This window comes from Phacochoerus africanus, chromosome 1 (genome assembly GCF_016906955.1).
Source record: "Phacochoerus africanus isolate WHEZ1 chromosome 1, ROS_Pafr_v1, whole genome shotgun sequence".
NCBI lineage: Eukaryota > Metazoa > Chordata > Mammalia > Artiodactyla > Suidae > Phacochoerus > Phacochoerus africanus.
The window spans coordinates 37,087,289-37,113,356 of NC_062544.1; the positions used below are offsets into that span (position 1 = coordinate 37,087,289).

At 34.6% G+C, this 26,068-nt stretch overlaps 1 protein-coding gene across 2 annotated transcripts in view; it reads right to left on the reverse strand.

The window, feature by feature from the left end:
- RNF180 (ring finger protein 180) overlaps positions 1–26,068 on the reverse strand; it is a 267,713-nt gene that overhangs the window by 51,478 nt on the left and 190,167 nt on the right. Inside the window, exon 5 of one of the 2 annotated variants that reach the window (XM_047753632.1) lies at positions 10,406–10,631. In XM_047753632.1, coding sequence (XP_047609588.1) covers positions 10,406–10,631 — 226 coding nt within the window. Of the gene's footprint in view, positions 1–10,405; positions 10,632–26,068 lie in introns of those variants that run through there. The other variant, XM_047753710.1, reaches the window with a different exon arrangement.

Here is a 26,068-nt window from a genome sequence, read left to right on the forward strand (position 1 = left end):
GCATTATTTGGTTTCAGGAAATTTATACACAGTGAAGGACATTTGAAAGTAATAGACAGTATTGGGAATTAGAGTTCCAGCGAGTAGGCATTTGTATGAAAAGGGAGATTTATAACAAAACAATCTTTACCAGCTGATGCTAAAACCTCATTTTTCAACACAGCTTTTAGTTTAGTAACCTCGTGTGAGAGATCTTTAGGACTTTAATGGAAAAAAGTAAAAATAGTTTTATAAGTTAATCTCATCTATTATCCTTCAATATGTTTATTGCACTATTTTTAAGGGTATATAATCTAAGATAGTTTTCTTTGCAGTGTTGAACATTAGCAGGAGTAAGATGGAGTTAGGATGCTCTGTCAATGGGATCTGAAATCCATCCTTCACACAGGAACAGAGAGTGCTAATATATTGATATTTGAGCTTACTTTACTGTGTATCAGTGAAAATCTACAAACTGTCTTAAAATTATCTTCAGAGCTTCAAGGGCAATGCTTGCTTTGCACTTCTGCAAGAGGGACAAGAAGGTCTCACCTGCAAGGGACCCTAACTGTCCTAGTAAAACTCATTTTGTAACCATGTGAGCAGCCAGTAATGCTTATCTATAAGGGGAACTACACCAGCTAGAGAAAACTTGAATCTGCTATTCAAGCTTGTACTCAACAGAATATGACTAGTTTGACTCAGAGAAAGAACCAGTAATATAAGTCTTAAAACCAATCTTTGGACCTGGAAGATTCTCATTCTGGGGTGGCAGCAAGGTCTCTTGCTAACTGCATGTCCTATGTGATTTGGGGTCAAGAGGAACTCTGCATATTGGGAAAGAGATGCCAATCAGGAACATCTCATTCAATACTGATGAGTATTTCTCTAAGTATCCTCTGAAGATAAGTTTTAACCTGATTTTCATACCCTTTCCTTGTGGACTATTCAAAGTTAAACCCTAGTTTAGAAAGTCCCATTTTCCAACCAAATATGTAGCCTGGTAACAAGGGCATCCATATACAACAGGCACCGAACTAAATAAAAAAAATTCTGTATTTGACACTTTGTCAAAGTGGAGTTATGAATTTTATAATATATGAGTCATTATAGGATATAATTTATGCTTAATTGATAATATTTATGAGTCCCTATTTTATCAGCTAGATAAGCTATAGCTAAAAATTTATCAATTCTAATGTAATAATTCCATTTAATATCTGACATTGCAAAATTCTATACCCATAATTTTTGTAAGAGAATAAGAAAAGAGTTGTTACAATCATTTTTAACCCTTTGGCCCAGGAGAAATCTGCTAGTAATATAGGACCTTCCCAGGATAGAACATTTATACAAGCTTTCACTTCAGGTAACTTATGTTTACTCTGTGTATACTGATGTTGTTTATTGACTTTGGAGAGTGAAGAATCATTTTGGTAACTGTTTAATAATCCAAGAAGAACTAGTTTACCCTTTGTTGGAGGGATAATAAGGCCAAAAGGAGATCTATTAAATTAAGCCCAATTCAACTGTAACATTTACTGAGCTCTTGCTATGATTAATATGAAATGCTAAGTACTTTGTGCTGTTATGATGTATACTGTTACCATTTTGTATTTAAAGTTAAGCTTCAAGATTTAGAAAAAGGCTTTTGAAAGCCTATGGACAGGAATATACCAGTGGATCCTCAAAAGGTTATCACAGTACCCAGCCGTGGTTTCTGCAAATCCATGATTTTGTCTTCTGTGTAAAAAGAATAGGACTCCATCCTCCCTGTCCACCATCACATTTAATACTGCAACATGGTTTACTTATTTATTTTAAAAAACTGTCAAAGTAACATGCGTCCATGGTTTTAAAAAATCCAGTAATATAAAAAGACTTAAAAAACCAAAGCAACAGATATCTTTTCCACTCCCTCCTATCTCCAGATCTACTCCTAATCCCCAGGAACTGTTTTAGATATTCCAATTTTCAGGTTTTTTTTTGTGTGTGTGTGTGTGTGTGGTGTGTGTGTGTGTGTGTGTGGAGATTAACCTCCAAAAGTGCAAGGCAGTGTTTTTCAAGACTTCATTTACAAAGCACTAGCCATACTGTTAAGTGATTTTGGGTGAAACTGAATGAAAAATTAAAAATTTTTCATAGTTACCTATTTGTTTTAATGTATATTAGAAGAAATGTATAAACTAGAACATCAAATACATAAATTCAGAGATGCATTGTTAAGGATGAGACTGAAATAAACAGGATATTGTGAGGCCGTCAGTCAACGAATGGGAGAGGTCTCACCTGCCTAGAGGTCTTTCTCCTAGGCTTTACCCATTCTAGGGTCTTCTTCATCTCCATAGACAGAAGAACTCTAGTTAATGTGGGACATATCAGAACTTTTCCCAATCTTATAAGCAGATTTAAAGTCTGCCATACACAAAACGTATTCCACTGTTTCCCTAAGTGACTTCACCATTTTATACTTCAACCAGCAATATATGATTCCCAATTTCTCCACATCCTTTCTAACATTTGTTATTGTTTAATTACAGCCATCCTTGTGAGCATGAAGTGATATCTCATAGTTTTGATTTGCAACTAATGAGGAATGATGTTGAGCATTTTTTTCATGAGCTTATTGGCCATTTTTATAGCTTCTTTGGAGAACTGCACTTAAACTCTTTGCTCATATAATTATTGGGTTGTCTTAATTCTTGAGTTGGAGGAGTTACTTATATGTTCTAGATACTAGACTCTTAACATATATACGGCCTACAAATATTTTCTTTTATTCTATGGTTATCTTCTCACTTTATTGATAATATAATTTTAAGCACAGAAATTTTCAACTCTGACGAAGTTTATCTATTTTTTCTTTGGTTGTTGATCTTTAAGAGTCCTAAGAAACCACTGCCTTATCCAATTTCAAAAAAATTTACATCTATGTTTTAAGAGTTTTATATTTTTATTTCTTACATTTGTGTCTTTGTTACATTTTAAGTTAATGTGTGTATGTGCGTGTGTGTGTGTGTTCATAGTGTGAGGTAAGGCTCCAAATTCAATCTTTCGCATATGAATATCCAAATGTGACAGGCTCTTGATGTTCTTACTGAGTGTAGTGGTAGATTTTAGCAGATTTAAAAAAAATGATTTTCTATTGCTGTATATCTTTAGGACAATTTCCACAGATTTTAAATTAAAAAAAATAATTTTCAGGAGTTAAATGGTTGTTTTGCTGGGGTGAGGATATATTGAGCTTCTTGCACTACCACCGTAGAAACCCTCTTTAGTATTTCTTGATTTACTGACTTTAAATATTAATGACTTCCTTTCTAAGAGGATTTGGGTCTTTTATACTGTCTTCTCTTCTCATCTCTCAAATTTTTGTGAATCATATTTTTGGTTTCTTCATTGACTACCTTTATTATTAGTATGCTTTTGTCATTAGGGTCCCCTTGGTTGAAAAATAATAGAAAATTTATTCAAACTGCCTTAGTTAATTAGTAAATTTAACATTTCATGTAATAGGAAACTCAAGGGCAGAGTGGAGTTCAAACTGGCTGACACAGTCATTAAACAATTTTATCGAGACCCCATGTTCATTTCTTTCCTTAGTTCTACTATCCTAAATAAAGGCTTCATACTAAGCTGGCTTCCTACTTGCTCATAAGATGGTTTCCAGCAATTATCCTTACTACGCACTTTCTTCTTTAGGGTCAATGAGGAAGAAACTGGCTTTTCCATCTCATTATTCCTTACTCTTACGAGTAAAGACAGATTTTCTTCTCATCTCTTTGGTTAAAACAGGATCACATGTCCATTTCTGAACCAATCACTGTTAAAAGAGATTACCGAAAAGCTGAAAATGGAGTCAGCTACCCAGGAGCTCCCAACGTCTATGTTGGAAAAGTTAATACTTGATAAAACTAAGGGTTATGTTAGGAAGGAAGAAGAATGTAGTGGATACTAATTAGTGACCAGAAGTATCTACAACATTTTTTTTTTGGCTTTTCTATTAACTTTCAACAGTTATCTTGACCTCTATTAAAAAAGATACTAATGCCTTCTCCCCTTTCTTCTACATATCCTCTCCCACTTCAAATTCTCAACACCTAATGGGTCAAGTACTTTATCAAGATCACATCTAACAGTGTTAAGTAATTTAAGCAAAATCACATTAAACAGTGAATGTTGTAATTCAGGTTTAAAATCATTATTTTGTTAAGGTACACTCTACGGAACACATCCGAAAGGAATTTAATCATAACTCTATCTGTTGACTTACTCTAACAAAAGTATGTTATAGCTAACCCCTTATTCACTGGTCAAATACCTTGAGTTCCTTTAGGAAATGATAGCTTTCTCACTTTAACCTTTGACAATAACTGTTTACAGGTTTGTATACAATTGGAATGGTAACATTATGTACTTCATATGTTACTTCATCCACTTAATAAATAACACTCAGGGTATTAACAGAATAGTATATGATTGAAAACTGACTTTTTGAAAATATCAACAGAAGGTTAACAGAATAGTGTAAGATTGAAAACGGACTTTTTGAAAATATCAACAAAAGTAGCTGAAACCAGAGAGGAAAGAGATGTCATTTATAATGGCAACAACAAAAATATATAGGCATAAAGCTAATAAGAACTGTCCTATACCATTAGGAAGGAAATTACTGAAATGCATTGAAAGGCAATATACCATAATAACAATCACTCAACATTATAACAATATCAATTAAAATGTGAATTATCTCCCAAATAACTTATAAAATTAATTCACTTATGAGTTATTAAAACAGAAAAGCTAGAATAATTGTAAGACTGAGGCAATGGTATAGGGCAAGATAGAATAAGAATAGAAAGGAAGAGCTGCCAAGAAGCACATATATATTTTAATAATTATTATTACTTAAAAAAGGCAATTCAATCTGCACAGAAAACTGGATTGTTCAACAAATGTTACTGGGATAAATGCTTAAGGATATGGAATAAAGGTACTCTATTCTTAACCAAACCACACACCAGAATTAATGAACTGAAGTTAAGAGTGGGGAAATGAGGACAAAATTAAAAACAAAAATAAATACAGATAAAGGGACTACTTATATTATTTTGTAGTGAATAAGGCCTTATAATACTTAACTTTGAAATTAGAAATGAGAAAGGCAAAGGCTGCTACATGAGACTACATAAAATACAGAAATTCTGCACACTCATAAAATATAATAAACATAATATAAATACAGATGACAAAATAGGAAAGTAATCTGCCACATATGACAAAAGCTGACACTAATTTTTAAAAATCTTCTTGCAATAAACAAGAAAAAAATCAGACCAAAAGGAAAGTCAGGGAAAGGCATTGCAGGGGATTTAAAAAGGAAAAAAAGGATAGTCCAGAGTGTTGAGGAAATAAGCCCTTGTATACTGCTGCTTGCAGTAATTTTGAAGCATCATTTTGTAATATATACATAGAAAACACATACAATCTTTACTAATTCTACTTTTGGAAATCCATTACAATGAAATTCTCAGATATGTGGATAAATAAATATTTATCCACATATACTGTAAAATAAATGAATGATAAATAAATAGTAGGAGTTCCCGCTGTGACGCAGTGGTTAACAAATCTGACCAGGAACCATGAGGTTGCGGGTTCGATCCCTGACCTTGCTCAGTGGGTTAACAATCCGGCGTTGCGGTGAGCTGTGGTGTAGGTTGCAGTTGTGGCTCAGATCTTGCATTGCTGTGGCTCTGGCGTAGGCCGGCGGCTACAGCTCCGATTGGACCCCTAGCCTGGGAACGTCCATATGCCGCTGGAGCAGCCCAAGAAATGGCAAAAAGACAAATAAAATAAAATAAAATAAAATAATCAAATAGTAGATAGCTTAAGTAGACTATGGTATAATCACAAGAATTTAAAGTAAAGCAAAAGCAGATCAAATGTCTTATGTACAATAAGATCTCTTTTTTTGTAAAAAAAAATTAAATATATGTATACAAAATATTCTGGAAGAATACTCACTACATGTGGTCCTTAGATGGTAGGACTATATATGATTTTTAGCTTATAATTTTAATTGCATGTTGATTTTTCTATAATGAAACTGCATTACTTACATAATTTTAAAAGTTATTTTTACAGGATAAACCAGACCATATTTTTTTGGCTATGAGCCATGTTGCTTATACTCTGATATACCCTGAACTCTTATTAAATAATATCATGAGATAAAATGTTGGAAAACCTGATATTGCATTTGCTCTGAGGATGTTTTTGAGGACATTGCGTACTCCATCTCTCAATATGCCTAGAAAGCACATAAATATTTTATTTTAAAGTGCTAAAAAAAAACCCTTTGCCAACCCTTAGGAATTGGTATGTTTGGTTTCAAGGATCATGAGAATCATTTAACTGAAGGCTTACTTTATTTTTCCTTAGGCAGCCAGAATATTAAAACCCAATACTTCGTTAATTGTAGTTACTAGGTAGGGCCATATGGCTTATGCATCCGCCCATCCATCTTCACTTGGTCTTTATATTCCATTTCAGTTAATAAATTCTTTTCTTTTGCTATTTCACTGAATATCAATTTTAAAACACCTGGAATCCTTTTGAAGCAGGTAAAAATAATTAAGTAGTATATTCCCATTATTATTACCACATTCTAAAGTATACAACCAAATATAATCTCAATTAGAATAAATATTCTCCATATGATTTATATAGAAACACCAATTTGGGGGAAAGAAAAAGAAAATATAGCATTGTTTTGATAGGTGAACCAAGAAAAACTTGAGTAATAATTGTTTTAAGACCATAAGAAAAGCAATCTTAAAATCCCTATTAACATTAAATTGGATCATGGAAGAAGGGATATGTATCTAAATCACTATGTACATCTCTTAGATGCTCGCCATCAAAACAGGCTTTTAGTAAATGCTTTCTTGCATAGATAGTCAGAGATAAAACTGAGTTTCATGGTTCACCTTTCATTCACTCCAAAGAAAATAGCAAAGGATCTGAACTTCCTTTTTTTGCACTTCAATTTAAGCCAGAGAAGAGGAACTTCCAGTAAGCTACTGTCCTCCCATAGAATTGATTCCTATCCCTCTCTCCACCTCTTACTTGCTCTTTTCCAAGAAAGGAAGAGTGATCTGCTTGGTGAGATGGATGACACCCTGGTGTTCCTGACCACATTTCTCTATTGGATACAATCACTGTGCTTGCTCTGTTCTTTTGTCTCCATGTATGAGCTCAATGCAGTGATTTTATGGTCTGGTTTGCAAGCACTAAGCAGATTGGAGAGGCAAGACTTTACTTTTTTTTTCCATTTTTTGATTACAGAGCCTGTAGTGCAGCTGATTGCATTAAGATATGCAAAGATTATTTTCATACACCAATTCTTCCTTGCAAATGTGTCTTTGGATTTTCTTTCCAGGAAGAAAAATGTGCCATGTGTTTTCTTCAGTTTCACTATTAATAAAGTACATACTTTGATCCTCATTTGGCTCCTCTATGGTTGAGGTGAGAATGTGGATATAGAAATTTCGTTCCCTAAGGTTTAGTACACAGTAGTGCACTCAATAAATATCAGCTAGAACAAACAATCCAAAAATTTATGTGGAACCACAAAAGACCCAGAATTGCCAAGGCAATTCTGAGGAACAAAAACCAAGCAGGAGGCCTAACTCTCTCAGACTTCAGGCAATATTACAAAGCCACAGTCAGTGTGGTACTGGTACCAAAACAGACATACAGACCAATGGAACAGAACAGAGAACCCAGAAATAAACCCAGATACCTACAGTCAATTAATCTGTGACAAATGAGCCAAGAACGTGAGATGGGAAAAAGACCGTCTTTTCAGCAACTCTCACTGGGAAACTTGGACAGCTGCATGCAAATCAATGAAACTAGAACACACCCTCACACCACGCACCAAAACAAACTCAAAATGGCTGAAAGACTTAAATATACGACAGGACACAATAAAACTCCTGGAAGAGAACATAGGTAAAACATTCTCTGACATCAAACTTACAATTATTTTCTCAGGTCAGTCTCCCAAAGCAACAGAAATAAAAGCAAAATAAACCAATGGGACCTAATCAAACTGACAAGCTTATGCGCAGCAAAGGAAACCCAAAAGAAAACAAAAAGACAACTTACAGAATGGGACAAAAGTTTCAAACCATGCAGTAGACAAGGGCTTAATCTCTAAAATATACAATTTATACAACTCAACAACAAAAAAACCAATGATCCAATTGAAAAATGAGCAAAAGACCTGAATAGACATTTTTCAAAGGAAGACATACAGATGGCCAACAAGCACATGAAAAAATACTCAACATCAATGATTATTACAGAAATGCAAATCAAAACTACCACAAGATACCACTTCACACCAGTCAATGGCCATCATTAATAAGGTCACAAATAACAAATGCTGGAGGGGGTGTGGAAAAACGGGAATCCTCCTGCACTGTTGGTGGGAATGTAAGCTGGTATAGCCACTATGGAGAACAGTATGGAGGTACCTTAGAAAACTAAATATAGAACTACCATATGACTCTGCAATCCCACTTTTGGGCATATATTCGGACAAAACTTTCCTTAAAAAGGACACATGCACCCACATGTTCATTGAAGCTCTATTCACAATAGCCAAGACATGGAAATAACCCAAATGTCCATTGACAGATGACTGGATTAGGAAGATGTGGTATATATACACAATGAAATACTACTCAGCCATAAAAAAGAATGACATAATGCCATTTGCAGCAACACTGATGGAACTAGAGACTCTCATACTGAGTAAAGTAAGTCAGAAAGAGAAAGACAATAACCATATGATATCACTTATATCTGGAATCTAATGTATGGCACAAATGAACCTTTCAACAGAAAAGAAAATCATGGGCTTGGAGAATAGACTTGTGGTTGCCAAGGGGGAAGGAATGGGGTGGATTGGGAGCTTGGGGTTAATAGATGCAAACTATTGACTTTGGAATGGATTAGCAATGAGATCCTGCTGTGTAGCACTGGGAAGTATGTCTAGTCACTTATGATGGAGCATGATAATAGGAGAAAATAGAATGTGTACAAGTATGTGTAACAGGGTCAATATGCTATACAGTAGAAAGTAATTGTATAGGGGAGATAACAATTAAAAAATAAGTAAAATAAAATTTAACATAAATAAATAAATATCAGCTCTGCTTACTTCTCTCAACCTTCCCTTTCTTCTAAGCAGGTTTCTATATTTCACATTAATTAGTTTTTCCTCTCTCCATTAGTGTATTTTAAATTACTGTGTTATATTCCATCTGTACATGATATACAGGTAGACAAATCTTTATTCCAATTTTACTTTGTTCTAGGGAAAGAAGAAAGACCTTAAGAACAGTAAGAAGATTGAAAAAATTTGGAGTTTGGGGCAAAGGCACAATAGTTACTCTCAAATATTTACAGTTTTATTCTCTGAGACTCTAGAGTGAAAAACAAGGGCCAAAGAATGAAGAGTAGTGAAGGGCAGCTATGAGGAACAAATAATCAGCAGGGCTGCTTCAGATTTTAGTGGAATGTCCTTGACACTGAAGATGTCCAAGTTAAAGCTGAACAACTAGTTAGGATGTTTTAGAAAAGATTTCAGCATAGAGTAGAGAAGTAGAGATAAAGAACTATTTTCATCTATAATTCTGTGATTTTTTTTTTGTCTTTTGTCTTTTGTCTTTTTGGGCTGCACCTATGGCATATGGAGGTTCCCAGGTTAGAGGTCCAGTTGGAGCTGAAGCCGCTTGTCTATGCCACAGCCACAGCTGGGCTGGATCTGAGCTGTGTCTGTGACCTACTCTGCAGCTCACAGTGTTGCTGGGTCCTTAACCCACTGACCAAGGCCAGGGATGGAACCCACATCCTCGTGGATGCTAGTCAGGTTTGCTAACCACTGAGCCATGATGGGAACTCCTATAATTATGTGATTTTAACAAAATTCTAATGAGTTGGGTAAGGACTGCTCTATAAACTAGAGAGTAAAAAACTATGCTGTATGTGATTTTTTTTTTCTTTTTATGGCCATACCATGGCACGTGGAAGTTCCCAGGCTAGGGGTCAAATCAGAGCTGCAGCTGACAGCCTATGCCACAGCCACAGCAATGAGAGATCTGAGCTGCATCTGTGACCTACACCACAGCTCATGGCAATGCCAGATCCTTAACCCACTGAGTGAATCTAGGGACTAAACCCACAACCTCATGGATACTAGTCAGATTCGTTTCTGCTGCGCCACAATGGGTACTCCCTGTATATGATATTTAATAACTTTCTCATAATAATTCATAAATTACCCTTACAATTGGAAAAAAAGAGGTAGTAAAAATAACAGTCAATCATGTTGATGAAAGACAACAGCTACCTGTCTGGAAAAAGACTCTGGAAATAATCGTCCGACACAATGGGCAGGGAGTGCTTGCAGGATTGTCTTTGGCAAGAGTCCGTAAGCAGGGCTCACAGAAGATGTGGTGGCAAGGGTAACACATGTAGGGGTTGAAATAAATATCCAGGCATACTGCACAGATGTAGCTTTCCTTTTCTTCTGCATATTCATTGTCATCATCTGTACTCATGTCATTATCCAAAGTCTGCAAAACATAAGCAAAAACAATTTTTTCTTAGTTCAGTATGAGACTGGTTGCCTTGAGAGCCTGACTTTATATATTTTGTTAACATCAATGAAAGTATTTATGAGAAGCAGGTAATATCTCTTTCTGTGACATAATCAAAATGAAAGAAATGTTACCTTGCAAAGTGAGAAGAAACTAGAAATGTGTGAAAAACTCAGAAGTTTTAATTATTTTTTTTTACTATTTTTATATAATGCTAAATGATAAAATATAGTATCTGAAAACATTAAGTATACCTATATCTCTAATTAACCAACCCTAGTTAAGAAAGTGTGAGGTCCCAGGATTACAAATTCCCCATCTATCCCCCTCCCATCACAGCAAATAAGCTGACTCTTGCAAGGTTTTACAGCCTTGTATGGACATGCACTCATGAAGAGAGGTGAGGGAAAGAGGATGTCATTCTTCACTTTACACCACGCATAGGACTTTCTTATATATTTTGCACCTTTCTGGACCTCAAAGCCAAAAACAGGTCAATGCCTAAGGTATGTCAGGAAGTAGATAAGGCAACAAAACTTGTAATTCTGGGATCGTCTTAACAGCTGGGAAATATGATGAGACTTTCCTCCATTCCCAGTGGACTACTTAAGAAAGAAGCTATTAAAAGGTACTTAGGAAGGAGGCACTTAGGTGAGCAGCACAAAGTCTGATAGCAGAATTCCTGTTACTTAACACCAAATTTTCTCATCAGTGAGGATACTGTGAGAATTAAATGAAGTAATCCTCATAAACCATTTTGCATTGTGCCTGGTACATAGTAAATGATCAGTAATCATTTCCTTTTTTTTTATTTTTTCATTTTTTTTAGGGCAGCACCTGTGGCATGTGGAAAGTTCCCATGTTGGAGGTTGGATCAGAGCTACAGCTGCCAGCCTACACCAGAGCCGCGGCCATGCCACAGCTGAGCCGCATCTGTGACCTACACTAGAGGTCACAGCAACACGAGATCCTTAACCCACTAAGCGAGTCCAGGGATGGAACCTGCATCCTCATGAATACTAGTCGAGTTTGTTTCTGCTGAGCCACAACAGAAGCTACATAATCAGTAAATATTAACCAGAGCCATTCTTCCCTGTTTTCTTCTTCATAGTCCCTAAGTTTTGGCTAGAGCTTTGGAAAACTTCCTCAAACCAGGCCTGACCTTAGTCCACTGAGGCATGATGGGAGTATACATGGTATAGACGCTTTTCTCACTTTGGTAGTTGTGAAAAATCAAGAACAGTGATTAATATTTGGTGGCCTTGGGTTTAATAAATATTTTTAAGTTACATGAAGGGTAAAAGTTACGTAAATGAGGCAAGCAGAGCCTTGAGAATACAGAAAAACCTTCTTATTTAAACTATTATCTGATTTATCTAGATGGCTTTGCTTCCCCTCTGCCAGACTTTTTCTGTCACTTTCTGTTAATGTTTATTTTTATGAAGGACGTATTTGAGTCTTTATCCTATTTTTTATTGCGTTATCTGATTTTTCTTATAAACTTGTAAGCATTTTTACTTAACCTGGTTATCTGTTGTTATTGGTTAGATGTGCTGGAAATATTTTTTTCCTTCTCTCTGGTTTGTCTTTTCACTCTTTTCATCAAGTCTTTTGATGAAATGAAGTTCTTAATTTTAAAGAAAATTTTCCTTTATGGTTAACACTCTTTGCATCTTATTTAAGAATTCTTACCCTTTCCCAAGGTGCATTTAATGTTTCATCATTCTATAACCTACCTGAAATTGAGTTTTCACGTACGGTGCACATTAGGTATAATCTTCATTCTAATTTGAAGTAGTTATTAATTGGTATAGCCCAGTTATTGCAAAGACCCTGTTTTCTTCCACTGTTCTAAAATGCCATGTTGTTATTAAGAGGCCAGATATGCATGGGTTGGCTTCTATTTTATTCCATTACTTTCCTGTCTATTCTAATGCGATAATCACATCTCTTACTATAGCCTTATAATAAAGGAAGTCCTTTCATCTTAATGTCCTTTCAGCAAAACAAAAATACTTTTCCGACTTACCTTCATCAATCTTTCAGCAGTATTTCCTAAGGAGACTAAGATCTCTTTAGAAGACTAAAGAGACTAAGATCTCTTTCTTTCTTGTCACTTACTTAATGTTGCCTTCTTACATTTGGAATAAGATCAGACTCCTTACAATGGTCTACAGGACTCTGCATGATCCAGTTCGAGTTCATTATTATCCTTTATCTTGAGCTACTTTCCAATTCGCTGGTCTTCTAGCTCAACAAACACATCAAACACTTTCTTGTCTTAAGGCCTTACACAAAATGCTTTCCTCCTCATAAAAAGCCCTTACTTTATGTGGTTGATTACAAAATAGATAAAATTCTTCCTACAACTGTATGTGCACTCATACCCACTTCATCAGGATGAAGAGATTATATTTCCATCCTATGTATTTAGACTCTGCCATGTGACTTTCTTTGGCTAACAGATCATTAGCGAACATGATGCAAAAGGAGGCTTTAAAAAAGCTTATGCATTGAAATCCTCTCTTGCTGATCTTGGAAACTCTGAGTCTACTACCATGTGAAGAAACCTTGGCTGGCCTGCTGAAGAGTATGTGACATATGGTCCAGTTGCTCTGTTGTGACTTCTGACAAAAAGCCAACCATGAGACATATGTGGGTAGAGTCAATGACTATCACCTAACTTGCAATTGTACAAGGGAACCCAGATCACACCATGTGGACCAGAGATAACCATCACAACTGAGAGCAGCCCCAGTTGCCAAAATTGTAAAAACCACAGAAAATTGTGTGTTGTTATTTTAAATAGTTAAATTTTATTGTGATTTGTTCATAACAAAATTAGTTGATAAATCCTTGGCTACACATGAATAACTTTACCTAATTTTAAAAACCTGAGTTTAGGGAGTTCCCATCGTGGTGCAGCAGAAACAAATCCAACTAGGAACCATGAGGTTGCAGATTTGATCACTGGCCTTGCTCAGTGGGTTAAGGATCCGGCGTTGCCGTGACCTGTGGTATAGGTTGCAGACGTGGCTCAGATCCCACGTTGCTGTGGCTGTGGTTGTGGTTGGCAGCTACAGCTCCGATTGGACCCTAGCCTGGAAACCTCCATATGCCACAGGTGCAGCCCTAAAAAAACCAAAGAAAAAAAAATATCAACTTCCACAAAAGATTTCACTGCTGTTCTATCTGAAGTTGTTCTCTGTCACAGCTACTTGTTTCCTCATAAGTTTTATTTGCTTATTTTTTATTTATCTGAATACAATCTAAGATTAATAAAGGAGAATGAAAAAATATATATACACACTTCCCCCATCCCACCCCCAAAGAATTAATAGTAGGGCCTGCTTTTGGGAGCTCACATTCTCAAAACGCTCATAGGTTCAAATTGTTAAATATTGTACTTATTTGTATCTTTCAGTGGCTATCTCTGATGTGTTCTTAGATATTCTTGTAGGCTTTTTGGATATTTCTAGCTAGATTTAACAAGCATTGTGTGAAACATCATATAACAAACACAATGTTTAACACAGATAGGTAATGACATAACTTTCCCTTATCAACAGAAAGTTTGCAGCTATAATTTAAACAATACGAAAGAAAAATCTGCTGAAAAAGCAACAGTATACACAAGTTTGCTCATTATTGATATATTTCTGTTCTCTCCTGAACTTTAAAGAAACATGAAAAAGGAAAGCTTTAAGTGCATAGTTAGTACTGATTTGGGCACTCCAGATAATAAAAACATCTTTGGACCTAGATGCTTGCTTATTTAATTTCATTTCATAGTGACAGCTTATTCTGTTTGTATTACACTCTCAGTACTGTGCCTTCAGATTTGAACTAATTAACCTCAAAGAAATCCATGGTATAAGAATCAAAATTTGAAGAACCTCTTAGATCAATCAAATTGTGAACCAAATATTTGTGTGGAATTTTATTTCTACAAAGTAGTTTATCCATACATGTATAACAAAAGTGATTAGACTTCATTAAAATACACATCAAATAAACTTCTTGCTATTTAAAAACATAACATTCTAGAAATAAACTTGAAAGTGGAAGTTTGAAAAACAGAAAATGAGGTTAGAACTATTCATCAATTATTTGAGCTACATGATTCAATCCACAAAATAGATATAACATATCCAAAGACCTCTAGAATCACTGTGTTTTAAGAGCCTGAAAGGGTTAAGAGGTTCCAACATGCAGATAACTGCATGCATCTAGTAGTTAAAAAATGTTCTGCAAGAAGACAAAAAGGTACTTCAAGGACAGAATTTCACTGGGCTTTTCTCCAAAGTGGAGAGATATATGGTTGTATAATAATAAGCTTACTGTTGGAAAGATAGTTATATTAAAAAAAATTACTTACCATATTAAAAAATAATTACTTACTAATAGATCCATTTCAACCTGAAAGGAAGTTTTTAATAGGTATGTCTATGAACTCTTCTCTATTTCCTCAGTTATTATTTCAATTATCATAGATGGAGACCCCAAAATACTTATCAAAAAATGGGTGGGGACAGGAACAATGACTGGCCAACTAAGAATAAGCAAAATCCTTTCTCGAGCAAGATATACAACTGACAAATAATATAAAAACATAAGCTAGGTTAAACCTGGATAGCAGAGTAAAGATTAAAAAAAAAAACATAGTAAATTTCTGACTGAAATCGAGATTAAATTTAACAGGGATAAATATAAACCAGATTGCACACACAGAAGATGAATGGAACTTTGAAAGCTACTCATATAAAGAAGAGATAGAGACCTTAACTGACTAGAAGCTCAACGTATGATGTGGTTACTTAAAAGGCAAACAGAGCTTGAACTGCAGTGTAGTGTGGGTTTATATGCCTACCTTTGTATATGATCACACCATATTTGTAGCTACTTTGAAGGACAGAGATAAACTAGAGTTATGCACAGAAACACACTGAAGGTCAGGGTGGCATGAGTTCTGAAACTACTTCATATTAAGTACTGTTACTGAGGGCATGAGTTCTGAAACTACTTCATATTAAGTACTGTTACTGAAGGTATTCACTCAGAAAAATACTAAGAGAAGATAATATATTCAAGTATTTGTGTGAAAGAGGTCATAATTTTCCTCTGTATAGTTCTTATGGTTACATCTAAAAATGAATGAATGTTATGACAAGATAGACTAAAATGGATTATAAAAGAAATACCTATTCATCAACCAAAAGTGATAGGAACACAAGCATGTTCATGTTCACTCTTAAATAGAACATTTGCTAGAGAGCTAATCTCCAGGTCCATCCATGCTGCTGCAAATGTCACTATTTTGTTCTTTTTTATGGCCGAGTAATATTCCATTGTGTACATACACCACATCTTCTTTATCCATTCCTGTCAATGGACATTTAGGTTGCTTCAATGTCTTGGCTATTGAATGTTTGGTTCTGGGTTTTTTTTCTGCCCATCCATGTGGCATGCAGAAGTTTCTAGGCCAGTGAGTGAACCTGTGCCACAGTGACAACACCAGATCCTTAACCCACTGAGCTACCAGGGAACTTCTTGGCTATTGTAAATAGTGCTGCTATGACACTGAGGTGCGTGCATCTTTTCACATTATGGTTTTCTCTGGATATATGTTCAGGAGTGGGACTGCTGGAATATATGGTATTTATATTTTTAATTTTTTGAGGAGCCACCATACTGTTCTTCACAGTAGTTGTACCAATTTACATTCCTACCAACAGTGTAGGAGGGTTCCATTTTCTCCACACCCACCAAAATTTATTATTTTTAGATTTTTTGATGATGGCCATTCCGACTGGTGTGAGGTGATAACACCATTTTAGTTTCAATCTACATTTCTGTAATAACTAGCAATGTTGAGCATCATTTCATGTGCCTATTGGCCACCTGCATGTCTTCTTTGGATAAATGTCTATTTAGGTCTTCTGGTCATTTTTTGGTTTGGGTTTTTTTTTTTGTTATTGAGTTGTATGAAATGTTTGTATATTTTGGAAATTAAATTCTTGCTGGTAGCAACATTTCACATATCTTCTCACAGTGTGTAGGTTACTTTCTACCTATCTGGCCTGATTTTCTTCATATTCTTCAACCAAAACAATAGATGGCAACAGTTTGCATGGAGAAGCAGATATAAGAATACAACTGTCTTCTACTAAGCCAAATGTTAAAGATTTGCAAAAATAAAAATGTAAAACCATTTTTCTCAAAATTTTTGTTTTATAATAATTTTTCATAAAGTATGTTTTATCATGTAATGGTTTATGTTTACATGAATTAAACAAATATTTTAATTTTTTTCTGTTTGAATTTTTATTATAGAAAATATTTATAATACATTTAAAAAAAGATTTAGATGTTGGGACCAAGAGAGAATTGGAAAAAAAGTAAAACTCAATATAATCCACTAAATCCCACCTTTAATGTCTTTATGCAACCATCAGAGCAAAAAGAAAACCTACTAACAGATACATGTAAACTCCAGAATCACAGAAATACCTCCTTCTAAAATAAGTCATGCTAATGCTGAAATGCTTTCTAACTGTAAAATTATTTACCTCATACAGCTGCCATTGTTCAATACGATAATTTTATACTTTGAGTTTCCTGGAAAAGTGACATGTAAATAAATAAAGCATTATTACCATAAAAAATTTTTACTGAAATATAGTTGATTTATGATGTTGTAAAGTGATTCAGTTATACATATAAATATGTATATATACATATATTTTTTACATTCTTTTCCATTATAGGCTATTACAAGATATTGAGTATAGATCCCTGTGCTATACAGAAGGTCCTTGTTGGTTATCTATTTTATATATAGTAGTATGTATATATAAATCCCAAACTCCTAATTTATTCCTCTCCTTCATTCCCTTTGGTAGTCATAAATTTGTTTTCTATGTTTGTGAATCTATTTGTTTTGTATATAAATTCATATGCATCTGTTATTTAGGTTCTACATATAAGCAATATCACATGATTTTGTTCAATTTACTTCACATAGTATGATAATCTCTAGGTCCATACATGCTGCTGCAAATGTCACTATTTAATTCTTTTTTATGGCTGACTAATATTCAATTGTGTATATATACCACAACATCTTTATTCATTCATCTGTCAATAGACAATTAGGTTGCTTCCGTGTCTACACTATTGTAAACAGGGTTGCTATCAACATTGGGGTGCATGCATCTTTTCAAATTATGGTTTTCTCTGGATATATGCCTAGAAAGAGAATTGCTGGATCATATGGTAACTCTATTTCAGTTTGGTAAGGAACTTCCATCAGAAGTTTTGATTTGCATTTCTCCAATAATTCTCACTATTGAGCATCTTTTCAAGTGCTTACTGGCCATCTGGATGCCTTCTTTGGAGAAATGTCTATTTATGATTGGGATGTTTGCTTTTTTGACATTTAATAGTGAGCTGTTTGTATATTTTGGAGATTAATCAATTTGCATTAGCATTGTTTGCAAAAAATTTCTCCTCTTCTGTAGATTGTCTTTGTGTTTTGTTTATGCAATTAATTTCAAAGAGTGTTCTGTGCATGTTTTCCTGAGTTTAATAATATCTGATCTTCTTAATCCAATCATCTATCAATGGACATTTGGGTTGTGTCCATACCTTGGCTATTGTGAATAGAACTAGAGATCCTCATACTGTGTGAAGTAAGACAGAAAGAGAAAGACAAATACCATAAGATATCATTATATCTGGAATCTAATATATGGCACAAGTGAACCTTTCCACAGAATAGAAAATCATGGACTTGGAGAACAGACTTGTGGTTGCCTACACAGAGGGGAAGGGAGTGGGACAGATTGGGAGCTTGGGGTTAATAGATGCAAACTATTGCTTTTGGAATGGATTAGCAATGAGATCCTGCTGTGTAGCACTGAGAACTATGTCTAGTCACTTATGATGGAGCATGATAATGGGAGAAAAAAGAATGTATACATGTATGTGTAGCTGGGTTACCATGCTGTACAGTAGAAAAAAAAACTGTATTGGGGAAATAATAATAAGAAATAATAATATCTGGTCCTACATTTAGGGCTTTAATCCACTTTGAGTTTATTTTTGTGTATAGTGTTGGAAAATGTTTTTCTTTCATTCTTTTTCATGTAGTGGTCCAGTTTTCCCAGAACCACTTGCTGGAGAGATGCTTTCCTCTACCATATATTCTTACCTCCTTTGTCATAGATTAGTTGACCATAGGTGCGTGGGTTTATTTTGGGGCTTTGTATCCTGTTCTATTGATCTGTATTTCTGTTTTTGATTACTATAGCTTTGCAGTATAGGATGAAGTAAGGGAGCCTGATTTTTCCACCTCTGTTTTACTTTCTTAAGATTACTTTGGCTATCTATGGTCTTTTGTGTTTCCATACAAATTAAAACTTTTTTTGATACAGCTCTGTGAAGAATGCCATTGGTAATTTGATATGGATTGCAATGAATCTGTAAATTGCCTTGGGTAGTATATAGTGATTTTGAGAATATTGGTTTTTTTTTTTCTAATCTAAGAATACGGTATATCCTTCCATATGTGTCATCTTTGATTTCTTTCAAAAGCCTCTTATAGTTTTCGGAGCACAGGTCTTTTGCTTCCTTAGGTAGGTTTATTCCTAAGCTTTTTATTTGTGTTGTGCTGATAAATGGGATTGTTTGTTTAATTTCTCTTTCTGATCTTTCATTGTTAGTTTAGGGAAATCCAAGAGATTTCTGTGTATTAATTTTGTACCCTGCAGCTTTACTGAATTTATTGAGGAGCTCTACTAGTTTTCCGGTAGCATTTTTAGGATTTTCTATGTATAGTATCATGTCATCCTTCAAACAGGGAAAGTTTTACTATTTTTCCAATTCAGATTCTTTTTATTTCTTCTTTTCCATGGCTAGGATTTCCAAAACTTACTGAATAAAAGTGGCAACAGTGGACATCCTTGTCTTGTTCTTGATCTTAGAGGAAGTGCTTTGAGTTTTTCACCATTGAGAAAGACATTAGCTGTGGGTTTGTCATATACAGCCTTTATTATGATGAGTTAGGTTCCATCTATGCCCAGTTTTTGAAGAGTTTTTAATCATAAATGGATGTTGAATTTATTGAAAGCTTTTTCTGTATCTATTTAGATGAATGCAGTGTATCACAGTAATTGCTTTGTGAATATTGAAAAATCCTTGGATCTCTGGGATAAACTCCACCTGATCTTGGTATATGATCCTTTTAATGCATTGTTGGATTCAGTTTGTTAGTATTTTTTTGAGGATTTTTGTGTCTATGCTCATTAGTAATATTTCCCTTTAATTTTCTTCTTTTGTGATGTCCTTTTTTGGTTTTGGAATCAGGGATATGATGGCCTCACAGAATGAGTTTTGCAGTGTTCCTTTGCAAATTTTTGGAATAGTTTCAGAAGGATGGATGTTAACTCCTCTCTAAATGATTGAATTTTACCTGTGAAGCCATCTGGTCCTGGACCTTTTCTGTTGGGAGTTTTTAAATCACTAACCAATATCAGTACTTGAAATTGGTCCTTTTACAGCTTTTCTTTCATCCTGGTTCATCTGGAAGATTGAAACTTTCTAGAATGTGCCCATTTTTTTCTGGACTGTCCATTTCACTGTCATATAGCTGCTTGTAGTAGTCTCCTCTGATCCTTTCTATTTCTTGGTGTCAGTTGTAACTTCTTTTTCATTTCTGAATTTATTGGGCACTCTTCCTTTTTTTCCCTGATGAGTCTGGTTAAAGATTTATCAAATTTGTTTATCTCTTCAAAGAACCAGCTTTTAGTTTTGTTGATCTTTTCTACTTTTATTTGGTCTCTATTTCATTGATTTCTTTTCTAATCTTTATGACTTCTTTCCATCTAATAACTTTAAGTTTTGTTTGTTCTTCCTCCAGTTGCTTTAGGTGTATCATTAGGTTATTTGAGGTTTTCCTTGTTTCCTGAAGTAAGCTTGTATTGCTATAAACTTCCCTCATTGAAGTGCTTTTGCTGCATCCCATAGGTTTTGGGTCATTGTGTTTTTATTTTCACTTAAATCCAGGTATTTTTTTAATTTCCTTTTTGACTTCTTTAGTGATCCATAGGTTGATTACTAGCACATTGTTTAGCCTACCATGTCTGTTTTTCCAGTTTATTTTCTTATAGTTTTTTTTTCCCTAGTCTTAAAGTACTACAGTTGTAAATGTTGCTTGATACATTTCAATTTTCTTAAATTTACTGAGGCCTACACTGTGGCCCAGTAGGTGATCTATCCTGGAGAATGTCCCATGTGAATTTGAAAAGAATGTGTTTCTGGTACTTTTGGATGGAATGCTAAGTCTACTGGGTATCATGTATTATTTAGGACCTGTATTTTTCTTATCAGTTTTCTGTCAGGATGATCTATTCATGTAAATGGGGTGTTAAAGTCCCCCAGTATTGTGTTATTGTCAGTTTTCCCTTTTCTATTTGTTAACATTTGCCTTTTCTATTGAGGTATTGCCTATGTTGGGGGCATATTCATTTTCAATTGTTATATATTCTTGGATTGATCCCTTGATCATTACGTAGTGTCCTGCTTTGTCTCTTTTAACAGTCTTTACTTTGAAATCTATTTTGTCTGATTTTAGTATTCCTACTCCAACTTTCTTTTGATTCCCTTATGCATGGAATACCTTTTTCCACCCCCATTATCTTCAGTCTCTATGTGTCTCTAGATCTGAAGTGATTTTCTTGTAGACAGCAAACATATAGGTCTTGCTTTTGTATCAGTTCAGCCAGTCTATGTGTTTTGGTTGGAGCATTTAGTCCATTTACCATTTAAGGTAGTTAGTGATATATGTTCTTATTGCCCTTTTGTTAATTGTTATGGATTTGTTTTAAAGGTCTTTTTCTATACTTTCTCTTTTGTTTCCTTGTGATTTGGTGACAATCTTTAGTGGTGTGTTTGGATTCCGTTTTCTTATATGTGCAATACATCTATTGTAGATTTTTGGCTTGTAGTTACCATGATGTTTTAATATAGCAGTCTATATATATATATATATGTATATGTATATGTATATATATGTATATATACATGTATATATATGAAAAGGCATACATTTTCCCATAGAAAGCAGTACATTTTAAAGTCACGAATATACTCAAAAGAGAGCCAAAATAGCACAAATATATTCTTTCAAATTTGTAGGGGAAAAATAAGAATTTTCATTCTAATTAATTGGTTTTAGTCTCTAAGCAAGACAATTTGCAGGAATTTGTAAAACTTGGCCTGAGGCTTTGCAGTCATTTATTTTAATGTAGATCATTTTTAGCTCTTTCAAGGTGAAAAGTATTCCTTAATTTTTCTCTTTATATAGCTTGTTTAACTATTTAATAAATAAAAGGATTACTATTTTAGTTTAATATTTACATTTATTAGGAGAGCAGATAATCTGTGTAGAGTTGCATTCTCCAGAGCTTTACTTGGGGGGGATGGTGTCTCTTTTTTTTGGTCTTTTTTTAGGCCCACAGCCACAGCATATAGAAGTCCCCAGGCCAGGGGTCGAATTGTAGCCACAGCTGCCAGTCTACACCACAGCCATATCAACATGGGATCCAAGCCATGTCTATGACCTACACCACAGCTCATGGAAACACCAGATCCTTAACCCACTGAGCAAGGCCAGGGATTGAACCTGTGTCTTCATGTATACTAGTCGGGTTTGCTACTACTGAGCCACAACAGGAACTCCCTCCCAGAGCTTTTAATGGGCATTTAATTCTAAATGTAATACTTTGCATCTACTAACCCCAAATTCCAAGTCCCTCCCATTCCCCTCCCCCCAACTGGCAACCACAAGTCTACTACCCATGTCCACGACTCTGTTTTTGTATATAGATATATTTAAGTGATATCATATGATATTTGTATTTCTCTTTTGGACTTATTTCACTTTGTATGAGACTCTCTAGTTGCATCCATGTTGTGGCAAATGATATTATTTCATTCATTTGTATGGCCGAGTAGTATTCTGCTGTATACATGTAACACATCTTCTTAATCCATTCATCTATAGATGGACATTTAGGTTGTTTCCGTGACTTGGCTATTGTGAACAGTGCTATGAACATAGAGTTGCATGTATCTTTCTGAATTATAGTTTTGTCTGGTTATTTTCCCAGGAGTGGAATTGCTGGATCATATGGTAGTTCTATATTTCGTTTTCTGAAGAACCTCCATATTGTTTTCCACTTATCTTTTCCCCATTTTATATCCTTGCCTCCTTTGTTGAGGACTAATTAACTGTAGGTATCTGGGTGTATTTCTGGCCTGCCTATTCTATGAAGCCATCATCACCCTAACAGAAATCAGAAAGAGATATCACCAAAAAAGAAAATTTTAGGCCAATATCTTTGATAATTTTAGATGCAAAAATTTTCAACAACATTTTAGCAAACCGAATCCAACAAAACATAAAAAAGATCATACACCATGACCAAGTGGGCTTCATCCAAAGTTTACAGAGAGGGTTCAACATACAAACATTAATCAATGTAGTACACCACATTAACAAAAGAAGAGTCTAAAAGTACATGATCATCTTAATAGATGCAGAAAATGCATTCAACAAAATTCAACATCCATTCATGATAAAAACTCTTACTATAGTGAGTATAGAGGGAACTAATTTCAACAAAATAAAAAAGCCATTATGACAAACCTAGAGCCAATAAAGTACTCAATGGAGATAAGCTGAAAGCCTCCCTGCTAAAATCTGGAACAAGATAAGGATGCTCAATCAGGCAAAAATTAATTAATTAATTAATTAATAAGAGGTATCCAAACTGGAAGGAAAGAAATAAAACTCACTATACGCAGATAACATGATAGTATAAACAGAAAATCCTAGGTACTCCACATGAAAACTACTCAAACTGATCAATGAGTTCTGCAAAGTAGCAGAATACAATATTAACATTCAGAAATTGGTTGCATTTCTGTATACTAAAAATTAAATATTTGAAAAGGAATTTAAAAACCATAAAGCAATATAACCTCCCCAAAATACCTAGGAATAAACCTGACCAAGGAGGTGAAAGATTTATAAACTGAGAGCTATAAAACATTACTCAAGGAAATTAAAGCAGATTCAAATAAATGGAAAGATATCACATGCTCTTGGATTAGAAGGATTAATATTGTTAAATGGCCATACTACCCAAAGCAATTTACAGATTTAATTTGATCCCTATCAAAGTACCCATGACATTTTTCATAGAACTGAAACAAATAATCAAAAATTTTATATGGAACTGTAAAAGGCCCAGAATTGCAAGCAACCCTAGGGCAGGGGGCGGGGCGGTGGTGGAAGCAAGATGCATAACTCTCCCAGACTTCAGACAATATTACAAAGCCACAGCAATCAAGACAGTATGATACTGGTATAAAAGCAGATCAATGGAACAGAATAGAGAACCCAGAAATAAACCCAGACACTTACAGTCATTTAATCTTGAACAGCTGAGTTCATTTTTATAAAAGATGTAAATCTGTGTCTACATTTTTTTGGCTATCCAGTTGTTTTGGCACCATTTGTTGAAAGAACTGTCTCTGATCCACTGTACTGCTTTTGCTCCTTTTCAAAGATCAGTTGACTACATTTATGTGGCTCCATTTCTGGGATCTCTGTTGTGTTCCACTGATCTATTTATCTATTTTTTCACCACTAGAATGTCTTGATTACTAAAGTTATATAGTTGTCACAATAAGTCTTAAAGGCATGTAGTATCAGTCTCCAACTTTGTTTTCCTCCAATACTGAGCTGGCTACTCTGTGTCTTTTGCCTTTCCACATAAAAGTTAGAACCAGTTATCAACACCTACAAATAATTTGCTTGGATTTTCGTCAGAATTTCATTGAATCTGTAAATCAATCTGGGAAGAAGTGACATCTTGAAAATATTGAAGATTTTTGAAAAATTGAAAACATTCCTACCATGACAATGGAATATCTCTCCATTTATTTGGTTTTTTTTTTTCAAGCTAACTGTGTGAACTTTTATGTATTTTATGATTTTATTTTTTGTTTATCATTTATTTAGAGCATTTTGTCAATTTCTACTGTACAGCAAAGTGACCCAGTCATATATAGATATATACTTTTTCTCACATTAGCCTCCATCATGTTCCGTACAAGTGGTCAGATATGTTCCCTGTGGTATAGAGCAGGATCTCATTGCTTATCCACTCCAAATGCCACAGTTTGCATCTATTAACCCCCATATCACAGTCTATCTCACTCCCTCCCTCTTCCCCTTGGCAACCACAAGTCTGTTCTCCAAGTCCATGAGTTTCTTTCCTGTGGAAAGGTTCATTTGTGCCACATATTAGATTCCAGATATAAGTGATACCATATGGCATTTATCGTTCTTTCTGATTTCACTTAGTATGAGTCTCCAGTTCCACCCCTGTTGCTGCAAATGGCATTATTTTGTTCTTTTTTATGGCTGAGTAGATTTCCACTGTGTATATACACCACATCTTCTTAATCCATTCATCTGTTGATAGACATTTAGGTTGTTTCCATGTCTTGGCTATTGTGAATAGTGCTGCATATTTATTTAGTTTTTTGATTTCATAATCAAGAGTCATTGTTTTCTTCACATAGATCTTATACACATTTAATTAGATTTCTACCTATTTCATTTTCAGGGATGCAAATGTAAACAGTAATGCATTTTTAATTACAAAATTCTTTTGTTCACTCCTGCAGGAAGCAAATGAACCTTGTACATTAATAATGTATTCTGAAACCTTGCTATATCACTTATTAGTTCCAGGAGTTTTTCAGTTGATGCTTTTAGATTTTCTCCACATAGGATCACGTCATTGTGAACATAAAGTTTTGCTTCTTCCTTATCAACTGGTGTACATCCTTCATGTTCTTAATGCATTAGCTTTGACTTCCAGTATGATGTTGAAAAATAGTGGTGAGAGGACATATCCTTCCCTTGTTTGTGATCTTAGCAGAAAAGATTCATTTCTCACCATTAATTACGATGTTATCTGTAGGGTTTTTTTAGATATTCTTTATCAAGTAGAGGGAATTTGCTGAGATTTTTTTTCAATGAATGAGTTAAGAAATATTTCCTCTACTTCTATCTTCTAGAAGGGATTATGTAGAATTGTTATAATTTCTTCCTTAAATGTGTGGTAAAATTCACCAGTGACTCCACATGGATCTTGTGGTTTCTGTTTCAGAACATAACTGAATAATTTTTTATTCAATTTTTCAAATAAGTGTATTTCTATTCAGATTATTTCTTCTGATGTGAGTTTTAGCAGATTGTGACTTTCAAAGGGTCAGTCCATTTCATCCAAATTTTCTTGTTGGCATAGAGTTGTTCATAGTATTCCTTTATTATG